General features: G+C 35.4%; 1 protein-coding gene across 1 annotated transcript in view; it reads left to right on the top strand.

The window, feature by feature from the left end:
* Positions 1–12,850, top strand: part of Sugct (succinyl-CoA:glutarate-CoA transferase) — an 808,498-nt gene that overhangs the window by 407,416 nt on the left and 388,232 nt on the right. Inside the window, exon 12 of the mRNA XM_004629655.2 lies at positions 7,970–8,072. Within this exon, the coding sequence (XP_004629712.1) occupies positions 7,970–8,072 (103 nt within the window). The remainder of the gene's footprint in view (positions 1–7,969; positions 8,073–12,850) is intronic.

The raw sequence follows: 12,850 nt of genomic DNA, 5'->3' as shown, positions 1-12,850 counted from the left end.
TCTCACTGCACAGATTGGAATCATAGTGATCCTTCTATTTTCAGCCTCCCAAGTGCCACACTTACAGGCATGCACTACCACGCCCAGCCTTAATAATTGTCTCAGCGTGCCCCGGTGGCAGGGCTGGCATAGCTCGCTGGGGATTGAACCCATTCCCTGTGCCTGCCTGAGCAAATATTCTGTATTTTGAAATTCCTGGAATGTACAGGTGGGAAATGAGTGGGAAAGTTTGGTTTTAGTCTTGTGACAGTCTGCATATATAGTGTTTTTTTAAAAATTATTAACCGGCATTTATTTAATACTTTATTTTTAATGTATTTAGTACATGGCTACAGGGTCTCACTACACAGATTGGACTTCTAGTGATCCTTCCTGTTTTTCAGCCTCCCAAGAGCTGGATTTACAGGTGCATGCCACCATGCTCAGTCTCGGTCAAAATCCCGGCCCCTGCATTGCCTAAGCAGGCACTTTAATCTGCTGAGCTATCTGGTCTGTTTATAATTTTCTTTGAAATATGTTTCTTTTTTGATTCAAAAGTGAAGAATGTATGAAATCAAGAAGCATATAATTTTACTTATATCACAAATGCACCCTATTTTCTGCAAGAGAACTCTGAAAATCATAAGTCTTTGAGTGTCGCATATACTCTTAGAGGAGATAAGGAAAAAGGAAACGTTCCATTTGCTCCAAGTTGCTGCCATTGTTTTTGAAGTTGTGGGCCTTTTAGCAAAGTGAACCTCATCCAGATATTGGATTGGGCATGAGACCTAGCAGGTGCTCTCTCTCCTCACTTACAGGCCAGACTTTGGGGATCTGAATAGTTAGGATGATGCAAGAAGAGGCCATGCAAGCTTTGGTCTGTCCACCGAAGCTACACTGACATCAGTAGCTCTTTAAACTGCTTCTGAACCATCTTGTTTCAGGGCCTGGTAAAAGGTCTTATTACTTCCTGCTGCACTTGAAGTCTCAGTATTATCACTCCTGCAACAGGGGAGCAAGCAGCAAGCACCTTCTCCACAGAGGTCACCATGAAATGCGTAGGGTTTCAGAACAAGCCCAGAAGTTTTCCAGAAAAAGAAACAAATGATGACAACAATAAGCAGCAGCAAATAAGCACATAGTTATGTTTCAGATGTCCCCAAAGTTTAGATTTTTATGACCTTAAAATATTTGGGAGATAATTAGAAATATATACCACTACTATATGAATTATTAACTTTTTGTATATTCTTGGATTTGCCTGTTATTGTTTCTAATTTTATTATTTTTCCTTTCAATTTTTACTTTGTTTTATTTTGAAGAGTATAAACAAAAGCAAAAACAAATAGCAGATGCAAAGGCAGAAACAGGGCGACAAAGAACAATACATATAGCAAATTAACGATGGTTGTTATATTACCTGTTTTTATTGTCAGATCTGTTGCTTGGATTAACATATATAGTTGTGTAAAATTGGATAAAAATTGAATTATAACAATTTCTTTCAGAAACCTTCTTTTTCTTTTTCTTTCTTTCTTTTTTTTCTTGGTATTTAATAAAGAATCTCACTATGTAGATCAGACTCATAGTGATTCTCCTGCTTTCAGCCTCCCAATCCTGTTTTTAGCCTCCCAATCTTTTTTCTTTTGTAAATTTATTTTAAAGAAAGTATAATAATAATAATCAATAAGACATCAGTAATGGATTAGTTTTATTATTAAATGCAATTTATTGACTACTTATGATATGGTGGTTATAACCAACTTATTACTATTATAATTACCCTGGAACTGAGAGAATTGAGGCTTGGAGAAGTTAAACAGTATACCAATGCCAAAGCCAAGTGAAATCAGGCTAGGATTAAAGTCATACCTGTTTCTTCAATAAGTCTTATTGATTAATTGATTAATTATCTTTTCCATATGACACAATGTGAAGTGAGATGAACTCTTAGCCCAGAAGGAAAAGACTTGAAATGTTAGTCCCAATAATGCTTTCATATTTCTTCTTCAAAACAAGAAATATTTATCCTTTCTCATAGTATCCTAAAACAGATTTGCTCAGAAAATCATTGCTGATGTTATGATACCTTATGGAGCCATTGAGTTGTGCAGTGGTCAGCTGGAAAGAAGGCAGGGATGTCGGGGACCTAGGCAATTCACCTAGTAGAGTTGCCCACGTTCCTCCCTCCTGCCCCCACATCCGGGGGTAGACCATAGCTCATATATCACTGGCTTACAGGTGAAATTATGTGCTGCAGTCTGATTGGAAACTGTTGACATCTATTGAGTCTACCCTAGAGAACCTAGAGAAAACCAGTTCTGAGTCCCATCAATTGATAGCTTGGGACCTTCTAGTCCATGAACTGTCTTATTTGACCTCTATTATGGCTTATTTTCTTCAACTTGAGGAACATGATTCTCATATCATAGGATTCTTACCTTATGGGCTTATAAGGTCTAGGAATATTAGATGTGAAGTACTTATTGTGGTATGTTTTATAAAACACTCTCAGTTAACATGGCACTGAAGCTGTCTATGGGACTGGCCCCCCACAGTGCATCCAGAGCTTTGATCTGCTGTCCTGAACCTTGATGGCAGAAGTCAAGCAATAGATAGTGACAGTTAGTTCATAGGTTTTGGATCTAGTATAGAATTTCTGCTTAGCTACATCACACTCATGCAAATTCAAATGATTACTTAAATTCTGTAAGCCTTGATTTCCTTATCTTTTAAATGAGCATATGATAGCTTTCTTTGTAGAACTGTTATGAGAATTGACATGATGCATATAAATATTTTTCATATAGATCCATTTACTTTGTAAATGCTTAGTAGATGGCTTCTTTTGTTTGAGAAATTCCAGGTTATTAATTGATATTTTTCTGAAGATCCACTGCATAGGAGGTGCTTGCATAGTTGGGCTTATTCAAACCCAATTATCTTTAAACAGCATGCTTTTCTTGTAGCATGCTTCCTGTGTTTGAATATTTCTGGTAACCTGGCTGCCAGTGAGTTCTCTATTACTAGAAATATTTCCAGTATACATAAAATGATGATTTTTTAGGATCATAGGAAACAATGGATTTTAGAGGTCCTTTGAAGTCTTGAGATCTTATGATCCTCTGCATAGCACAATAAGTCTCTAAATTGAAACATCATGCTTTAAGCACTTTTTCTAAGTTATTTGGAATTTAAAATTTATTTTCCCCAACACTACTCCTATACAGAGTTTAGGGGGCAATTTAGAAAAATAGGGGAGAACATCAGATGCTTGTCTTTCTTTTCCCAACCTTAGTGTCTGATTAAAACTAGTCTTAGGGAGGCTTTAGGAGTAAATAATCTACTACATTAATTCAGGCTAATATGATTAACAATTTATTATTTTTCCCAAATATTCATATCCATTATTTCTTTCTGCATATGTAATAGCCAATAAACAATATATTTCTTTAGCTCTGGAGAGGTTACTGGTTCTCTAGAAGGAGGTAGTTGAACAAATTTGAGACATACAGTTAATGACTTAGGTGCTTAGGAAATTGGAAGATATATTTTCTCTGTGTCTGTCTGTGTCTGTGTCTGTGTCTATCTTTCTCTCTGTCTCTGTCTCTGTCTCTCTCTGTCTGTCTCTGTGTCTGTCTGTCTCTCTCTCTCTGTCTGTCTCTGTCTCTGTCTCTCTCTCTCTCTCTCTCTCTCTCTCTCTCTCAGTGTGTCTCTCTATGTCTCTCTCTCTCACTCACTCTCTCATCTTGCTGTGTAATTCAGGTTGGCCTTAAACTTACTATGTAGTCCAGGCTACTTGTCTTAATTTCACAGAAATGATACTCCTGTCTCAGCCTCTGAGTACTGGGATTACAGGTGTGAGCCACTATGCCTGGCTAGAAGCAGTATCTTTTAAAGCCAACTATCACCATTGTTAAAATGTGAAACATCAAAGGCCAGGACTGTGACAGTTATGGTGGAGGTGGAGGAGCGAAATTTAACCTTTGAAGCATGCTCAAATAAACAATCTAGGAAATGGTGGAAAGGAAGGAGTTTCAGATTTAGCAAGGATACAAGTTCAGGCAAGGGATGAACACTAGGTTTGAGGAAAATGGAAATGATAGAGTCACCCATGGAGATGCTGCCTTTATCACTGGAGTAGTGCATCTGAGTGGAATTACCCTATAGTGATTAGGAGGGAGCTGGCAAAAAAGTGATACCTTACAGAATGAATTTGAGTGACATATGTACAAAGATAGTATCGCTTGGGTGAGTGTGTTGGGTAGCATTGTGTTACTATGACAAAATACCTGAGATAATCAATATTGAAAGAGGAAAGGCTTTTTTCCGAGATGGTTTCAGAGTTTCCAGTTCATGTGGCCAGTTGGGTCTTCCAGTTTTGGATCTATGATGAGGCAGTATATGACTTCAGGCTGGGTGCCCCCCTTGCCTTCGGTGGCATACCCATGATGCTCCAACTTCCTTCTACTTGGCCTCCCCTCTCAGAGAGTATTGGACCTGACTACAGAATTAATGTGAGAAACAAATGTCTAAGGAGATATTAAACAGAACGAAAAAGAAGTATAGGGCATGTCACAGAACTTAAAAATATAATACTCAGAGGTATGAAGTACTATACAGGGAGGAAGGATGAGAAATCTGAGCAGAAAATTAATAAATGACTATTTAAGTACACTGGAAACTGAGAAAGAAAAGGCACTGGTGAATAAGGCAGATTTCAGAAGCTCTAATCAACAGGACAGTAACTAAAAAAGGAAAGGATATCATGAAAACTTTTTCAAATAGAACTTATTCTTTACTGACTATAATATAGAACAATTGGTAGATTTGAGATATATCAGAAGACAATATGTTTCCTACTGTAAAGTGTCCTTATCTATAGGCTCATCTATGTTATTCCATCCTTAAGTTCAGGGCTGACAATGCCAGTCCTCTGTGAAAGACTTCTCTGGGTTCCTTTTGCCAGAAGAAACCCAATACATATAGCACAACAGACGAGGTGCTTTGCACTCTGGTTCTAAACTTGCTCTCTCATGTCATCTTCTGCCGTGGAAGGCACAGGAGAGCTTGCATTTTTTCCAGGCATATCTTTGTATATACATTGTCCTCCCTGCCTAGAAATCCTTTCCCATGGAAAATTCTAATACATTCTTCAGCACCAGGCTCAAATGTCAACCTTTTTTTTTTGAGTCCTTTCCTGCCTCCCTTGGCCCACTGCAAGTGTCCTTCTTTGTGTCTTCAACTGTAAGTTGTTTGCTCATATCTTTTTTGTAGCATCCTGAACTTTAAATCATCTGTTTCCTTAGTTCTGTTATCCGTTAGACTATGTGATCCCAGAACACAAAGATTGTCTTTTTGTTTTAATCTCACTTGCTGACACAAAACAAATTGTTAAGTAAAAACATGAGGAATGAATGAATATTAATGTCAGGGAATATATACTGAAGTATATAAAATAGAAGTGAAAAAGTATATTCGTGCAAAAGAGGAACAGTTTCCTCTCTACTCTCTTTTTAAAGCTGTCTATAATCATAAATAATACATGCAACATGTGAACTGTGCATTCTGTATGCGTTCTGCTAGAGTCATTGTGTGTTAGAAAATGGCCTTGGCGTTCAGCATTCTCAGCTTCAGATGCAATCTCATATTTTAAATATGAATGTAACTACTTTATTTTTCTGAATCAGAGATTTCAATTGGTCAAATAAAGATAAATAATTTTGTAATGTGATATGAGGATTAAATTGACAAAATGTAGACAAAATTTAATGACTGAAAAATTTTAATTTCTTATTTTATTTTTTTTGGGGGGGTACTGGGGATTGAACTTAGGACATCTGACTTGCATTTGGTTGTCATCAGTGTTTACTATTCTGTCCAACTCCTGTCATTGTGACCCAGATCTCTTTCTCTGTTTGCAGATTTGGCTTCCTTGAAACTTTAATTCATCATTTAAGAAAAATTTTTGTTCAATTTAAAGATGAAATTTGATATTAGGAAAGTTACAGTCTAGTCTATGTTTAGGAAGCAACGCTTATTCTGTCTAAATCATATTATCTGATTAATAATACTCAATGCTGGCATCAGATAAATTAAAAAATCCAGAATTAAATACATTGATTTATTTATTAGGGTCACAATGAAATCTGGATTGTTTATAAGGCTCAAAATAACTTCCTTGCAAAGGAAGCTCTGGCACTGAGGCTTGCTAATTTGGATCTAAGGACACCCTTTTTGTCTTATCTTTAGGATTTGATTGCCCTGAGTGGTTTAGATCCACCCCCACACCTTTCTTCAGAATTTTTGTGGTTAATAAAAACATGTGCTTATAGCTTTTCTTTCCATAGATAAATGAAAGGATTCCACATCAAACTTAGATCAGGAGGTAGATTTTCAGGAGAAAATGATGAATCAGTCCTCTGGGAGCAGTGGAATGCAGCATGTTCCATTTCTGAGTGATTGAGTTTGTGGCATTAAAGAGCCCTTCCACGCCCACACCCACGCAGAGATGCAAACAGTGGTCACCCTGCAGTTTAGATGCTGCCTCTTCTCCCAGTCTCATTTCCAAAGTGTGTGTGTTGTTTTCCATAGCTTGAAATAAATCCCTCTCTTTTGCCCAGTGGTGAAAAGCTTATATAAATACTAAAACTTCAGCTATTCCCCAGAGTTCTCTGCTGACTGTCTGCAGTCATGGATTTGTTTGGATACTGACATGCATTCTCTGTGTAGATCGTTTAGGCCACTTGGGTGAGTCCAGTGGAGACACATTTGCTTGTCTTGAAAATTTACCAGACTAACTGTTATAACACTCTATTTATGAAAACTTAAATAATTGATACCCTGATTGAAAAGGTTCCAGATTCACAGAATCTCTTTTATTCTTTCAGCATATATCATTCTGATGATAAATATCTGTGTGTATTTTAGGAAGTCCTGCTAGGAGATGATGTTCACAGCCATTAAGAAAAGAAAATGTGAATGTGAAGACTCAATTATAAGCAAGACATTTAACCTTGAATCATGATATTCTCACAAAAAAATTTTTTTTTCATCTTCAGAAGGATTTTGTTGTGTACTGAATGGGGATAGTGAACATTACTGGGACAAAATCAGAATATATAATGAAAAGTCTTTATCCATAAAAATGGAGAGAAAAAGGAGGCACTATTTAAAGATAAGAATCAATGCTTGGTGTATGCAACATTCTCCTAGTGAAATGTAACCTTCCCTTCATTAAAAATGTTTGCATAAGCCCCAATAAAAAATAAATTAAATATGCTTTTCTGTCTTAGCTCAATTTTCAATAATATAAGACAACAGAGGTAAAGGACATGCATAAATTTGAATGTTATCAATTTAATCTAAAATCCTTATCTTTTTCAAGTGTTGAGTTTTAAATAAATAAACAAATAAATTTAATGTTGATTTTTAGGTCAATGATTATAGTTGTTAATTCTTTTGTAGTTTATACATTACTTTCTTTTAAAACACCTATGTTTATTTTTTAGGGTATCACTGTCTACCCTAATCTGATATTGTACCTGAGATCTAAAAATTGTTTAGCTTCATGACTTCATGATCAAATTGCATTATCATTACTATTATTATTGTTGTTGTTGTTATTATTATTATTATAATCATCATCATTTTTGTAATTTGTTCAAAACCACATTTGGAACTCAGTTAATACCATTTTCTACCCAGTATTTCTTTTCTAGCAGACTCTTTTGAAGAATATATAGATAGAAATAGGAGGAATTATATTGCTAATAGTTTTTAAATCCGGAGGCTTGGATGGCTGCTCTTACTGCTACAGGGGCATATAAGTTGTTTCATATAGATAATTTTCACTTAATATGAGGCTTAAAGAAAGCCAAAGGGATATATTTTGTCACCATTAGTTACTTAGCAAGCGGCCTGCACCAGAGACGAGGCCGTGCTTCATCTTCTCGAGTGTGAACATGCATCCTTTTTGGTCTGTTGCCAGGCTTGAAGAAGAAGTGACTTCCACGTGGCTGTGTCTTTTTGAAGGCTCTGGAGTTCCTTATGGCCCAATCAACAACATGAAGACTGTATTTGCAGAGCCCCAGGTTTGATTTTTGAAGTTTTTGGTTGCTTTTCTTTCCTATCCAGACTGATTCATAGAAACATAAAATTTTCCATTGATCTTAAGCTTCAAGCTACATAACATGACTGCATTGATATGTTCAAATTGTGAATGTGAAATGAATTCACATTTAGAATTGGCTGTCTGTAAACATACTTCTTTTCATCTGTTGAACCTACTATATTCTCTCATTAGCCACTACAGAAATATAGACAAATTGAGATACTGGAGTTAGGCTCTCAGATATTTTTTTGTAGAAAGAAATATAAGAAATTTCAGTTACAGCTCACCTCTGATTATATGATTGTCTTAAAATGGACAAAGCAAGTTATGCTTAATTCGGTAAATAAGAAGTTGTCATCTGTTTTGATTAAAGGGTGCTATTTATGCTATACATTTCTTCAGAATCTCCGTGGGGCCCAGGAAGAAGGGTCACACTAAACAAATAATTTTTTTTCTATAGTATTATTCATGTGATTATTCTTAGATATTGTCAAAATACCAATTTTTGATACTATTATTTCAACTCACATAATGACAAGCAATTTACCATATCTTACACTCATATGTTAACCCTGAAATGGAGAGGACCTTTATTTTTCTATATAGATTTTGCTGTAATGATTCACATTCAATTTCCAACAGTTTGAAACTATAGAATTTTTTTCCTTGGGCCTTTATATCTATATAGTAGAAGGTTTTTTATTTGAAATGAATTATTAGAAACAGAATATAGTTTTTTGAGGGAAAAACTTCATGTAAATGCCGCTTTGTATCTTTGGTATCTTCATTTTACATCCATTAGAACATACCTACTAATATTTAAGACTAATTCTTTCCTTTGGTGACTTTACATGTGATCAAACATAGATAAAGGAACAGAAAATGCTGATGAAAAATTCTCAGAAAATATCAGGAAAATATGCACTCAAATTGAGATAAATATGAAATCCTACACACTTCAGTGTATGATATGTTAAAGCAATGGTTCATGTGGAAAAATCAGAAAATTAAACATTATTAAAATAACCTAAACATGATCTCTAAAAATGGCTATGGAGAAAGTTTTTTCATTTATTCAAGATGACCTTAGTGAATGCATTATATACCAGATGTCAGAGATTTAATATGAATTCTCTTTGCATCTCTGAAAAACAAATTAAAAATTGACTTCAACAACAGGTACAAGATCAATATTTATGTAAGTGTGAATCAGCAAATGAATAAGTTGGTTACATGTGGAAAGTGTAAGCTTTCCAAATGATTAAGTGGCTGCTGTATCTCAACTGGGGCTGACAAAGTAGGCCCAGTTGAATAGGGGCAGGCGGGTGCAGAACTGAATATAGCATAATGGTTAAGACCACAGTGTCAAAATTGCTAGAAAGTTTTATAAACTTTCCAGGCTTTAGTTTCTTTAACTGTAATATGGTGAAATAGGATAATGTCTCTATATTGTTGAGGGTATAAAATGAGATGTTTATCAAGGGAGTAGCACAGTGGTTGTTAGTTGGTAGGTGCTCAATGTGTGGATAGAAACATACCCAGTGTAGCCACCAAGATGGGGATCATTTACATAATATCACTCTCTAGTGTCCTCTTAAGAAGACGCATCCATGCTCTGTGCCAGGAAGGTCTCAACTCTTCATCATTTCTGGTTACTGAAACCCTATCATTTTTCATTTTCCATAAAAGTTTTTGTAAGTATGATTTCCGTTGGGGGGGCAATCTTGCTTTCTTCTGATGAGCTGCAGCGTTTCTTGGCCCTGGGTACAAGGAATCGGTCACTTGTGCTCAGATGTGGGAACACGGGGCTGGCGCAGCGGCAGGCTCTCCATGTGCGCTCTGCCAGCACAGCTGCTCACTGAACTGGAAATTACTTTGGGTGAAATACAAGGCCTGGGACATGGCGCAGGAGGGAAGGCTTTGATGAAGCAGGAAGGGGTATGTCTAGCTGGGGGAGAAAAAGACTTGGGATCCTCAAGGAATAAAAAAGAATTTTGTATGCCTACTTATCAAAGTAGATCAGTTATATTTCATTTGTGTCTTGAAAAACTATAGGCAACAAAAATGTGTTTGGTGGTAGATACTATTGCTAACCTTACCTAACAATTTCAGCATAGAATCATGTGCCAGGAAAACTTGATTTTCTAAAACTGAACTGGAACAACAGATGATTCATATTTTCTGGATAGATGAATGATTATCTACCTTTTATCCTCTGATTAAATGCTACAGACTTATATACAGTTAAATTTATCCTACAATCATCCATTGTTAGTTCATTCAAGAATACTACAAGAACCTTTGTTCTGTATTTACTGATAGCTCTAAGAAATTGTGATTCAAAATGGTATGCTAGTTTTATTGTTTTTCCTACTTGAATGACAGATTATCTGGGGGAAAGCTCTGTGCATTATGCAGTATAATATAGATTATCTGCATGTAGATTTTAATAGCCAGTCATTTTTCCAAGTGCTTTCTTAAAATATCTTCTTTTAATCAGGCCAAGATTGTGCAGTACATTAAAGGAATTCTTAAAAAAGTTTCAAAAACTTACTAGATGACCTCAGTATGGTCCTATTTAACATACCCTTGGGAACATGTGCATGAAATACATTGTGGTTTGAGGATTTCCAACCCAAACAAACTTAAAAGAAAATGCAGCTTTTAATAGAAACTTTTCAAATTTCCGTGAATATAGGTATGGATGTCACCACTGAGAGGGGTTTCAAAGCATTATTATCTCCACAGAGTATCAAAAGAGAGTGCACCAGCGTGCTTTCAGGATTTCACTTCCTAACAGTGTATATTTAGTTACTTAACTGCATCATAATCTATGATTGAACTGCTCAGTTAAAAAAGATTAATGATCAGAGCCTTTGATTAGTGATTTTTTTTTTTGTCCTTAATGTCATAGCCTGAGAGTGGGGAAGAAGGGCAAAGGGTGTCACAAAACTGATGTTATTTAACAAAATCTTCCCATTTGTACCACACAAGTTGAATAATCAGGTGTAAGACATAACTCTGAAGCATTACTTCTGAGAACTATGGGGAGGGACATATCAGAATTATTGAAATATCACAGCTGGCCATGATTTTCACTGGTGCCAAACACCTGCAGGCTCTAAAAGGATACCAAAACAAAACTCCACCCTGTGGCAGCAGGCCACCCCTTAACAACCCTTCCTTAACTTTGCATCACCACCAAAATTAAGTTAACATTTTCTACAGAACCTTTATTCTTCCTGTCCAGGAAGGTTATTACCACTTCTTGTACAAATATTTCATATGGGATAAATATGTCATAGTAAGAGAGCGAAGCACTGAAATATTTGATGGCTCCGAATTATCTGTTGTTTTCATCTCATTATTTGTGGAAGCCTGTGTAGTTGGAGATTTTGTTAATCTCTGGGCTGGTTCATATTCTCTAAGTGATTTTGTTTTAGCATGTTTTGGCAAAATATCTAAGCATCTGGGAAAAAATGCCTTCAATATTCATGTAAGTGTCAGAAGCACCCCAAAATCTAAAGCCATTTCCTTGAAAACACCTTGAAGTACAGAGCTATTTTTCAAACACATTGTACTATACACACACACACACACACACACACACACACAGACACACACACACACATTACTGACACATTTTAAAGATCAATCACCTTTGAATGACATGAGTGAATATTTATTGAAATATAGTTGCACAGCTCTTTGGGACTTATAAAAGTAAAGCAAAGTCATATCCTGATCTGTAACGCTGCTAGGAAATACATGCATCCAGTAGTCCCTGTAACTGGAAAAACACTCATGAAGGGATGAGGTAAAATAGTAGAATTTTTCTTAGTAGACAGGGAGATATAAAACCACATTTTATGTATATTTGGGTATACTGGACACATTCTAGATTGTGCATAAATTGAGATAATTGATGTATATGTCTGTTTTATGATATTTGGGTATCATAGTTTTTAAATAAAATTTTAAAGCACTTCATAGTTAGGTGCTTAGATAACATAAAAATTAAGAGCATTTCTTATTAAAATATATAATAAAGGATAATAATACTTAAGTTTACTTGTTAACAGGAGTTCTAATGCAAAAACTTCGCTGTTTCTAAGAGGAAACAAAATTGAACATTGAATTTTAAAGTAATCATTGTTGGTTTTTAGATGAATTTCAAATTTTTGTAGCTTGAAAGGCAAAGCTTTTAGTTAAATAAGTGATTTGTATAATAACAGCATTACAACTTATAAAACTACCAACTATCTTCTGATGCAAATAGTATCAGAATTTAGGGCTTTCAGAATCACTGCTTTTGAAGGATTTTGAGAACAAAAATTGCAAGACCTACATATAGAAAACTACAAAATTTAGTCAAAAGCCATGAAAGTCTTAAGAAAAATGGATATACATAGTCATTTGAAGCTGAGGGGAGTGAATATTGTTATGACATCAATGATTTCCATATCATTTATTGCTCCATGATAAGTGCAGTCAGTACAGGTGGGATGTTTTCCTGAGCTTTTATAGAAAATGATTTTTCTAGAATATCTTGAAAATTTTGTGGACAAGAATAGCAAATATTATTTGTGTGTGTGTGTATAATGAAAAGGATGCATGCATTAACATATATGATAAAATATATTTCAAAACTACATTAAAAGTGTGTGCATCTATTAGAGAATGGAGACATGAATTAATGGAACATAAAGGAAACTCAAACATTGTATAAATTGGTATGTAGTAAAACAGAATGAAAAG

The sequence above is a fragment of the Octodon degus genome, unplaced genomic scaffold (assembly GCF_000260255.1).
Source record: "Octodon degus isolate 3935 unplaced genomic scaffold, OctDeg1.0 scaffold00031, whole genome shotgun sequence".
Taxonomy (NCBI): Eukaryota; Metazoa; Chordata; class Mammalia; order Rodentia; family Octodontidae; genus Octodon; species Octodon degus.
This window is presented reverse-complemented; position numbering and strand designations above follow the sequence as displayed.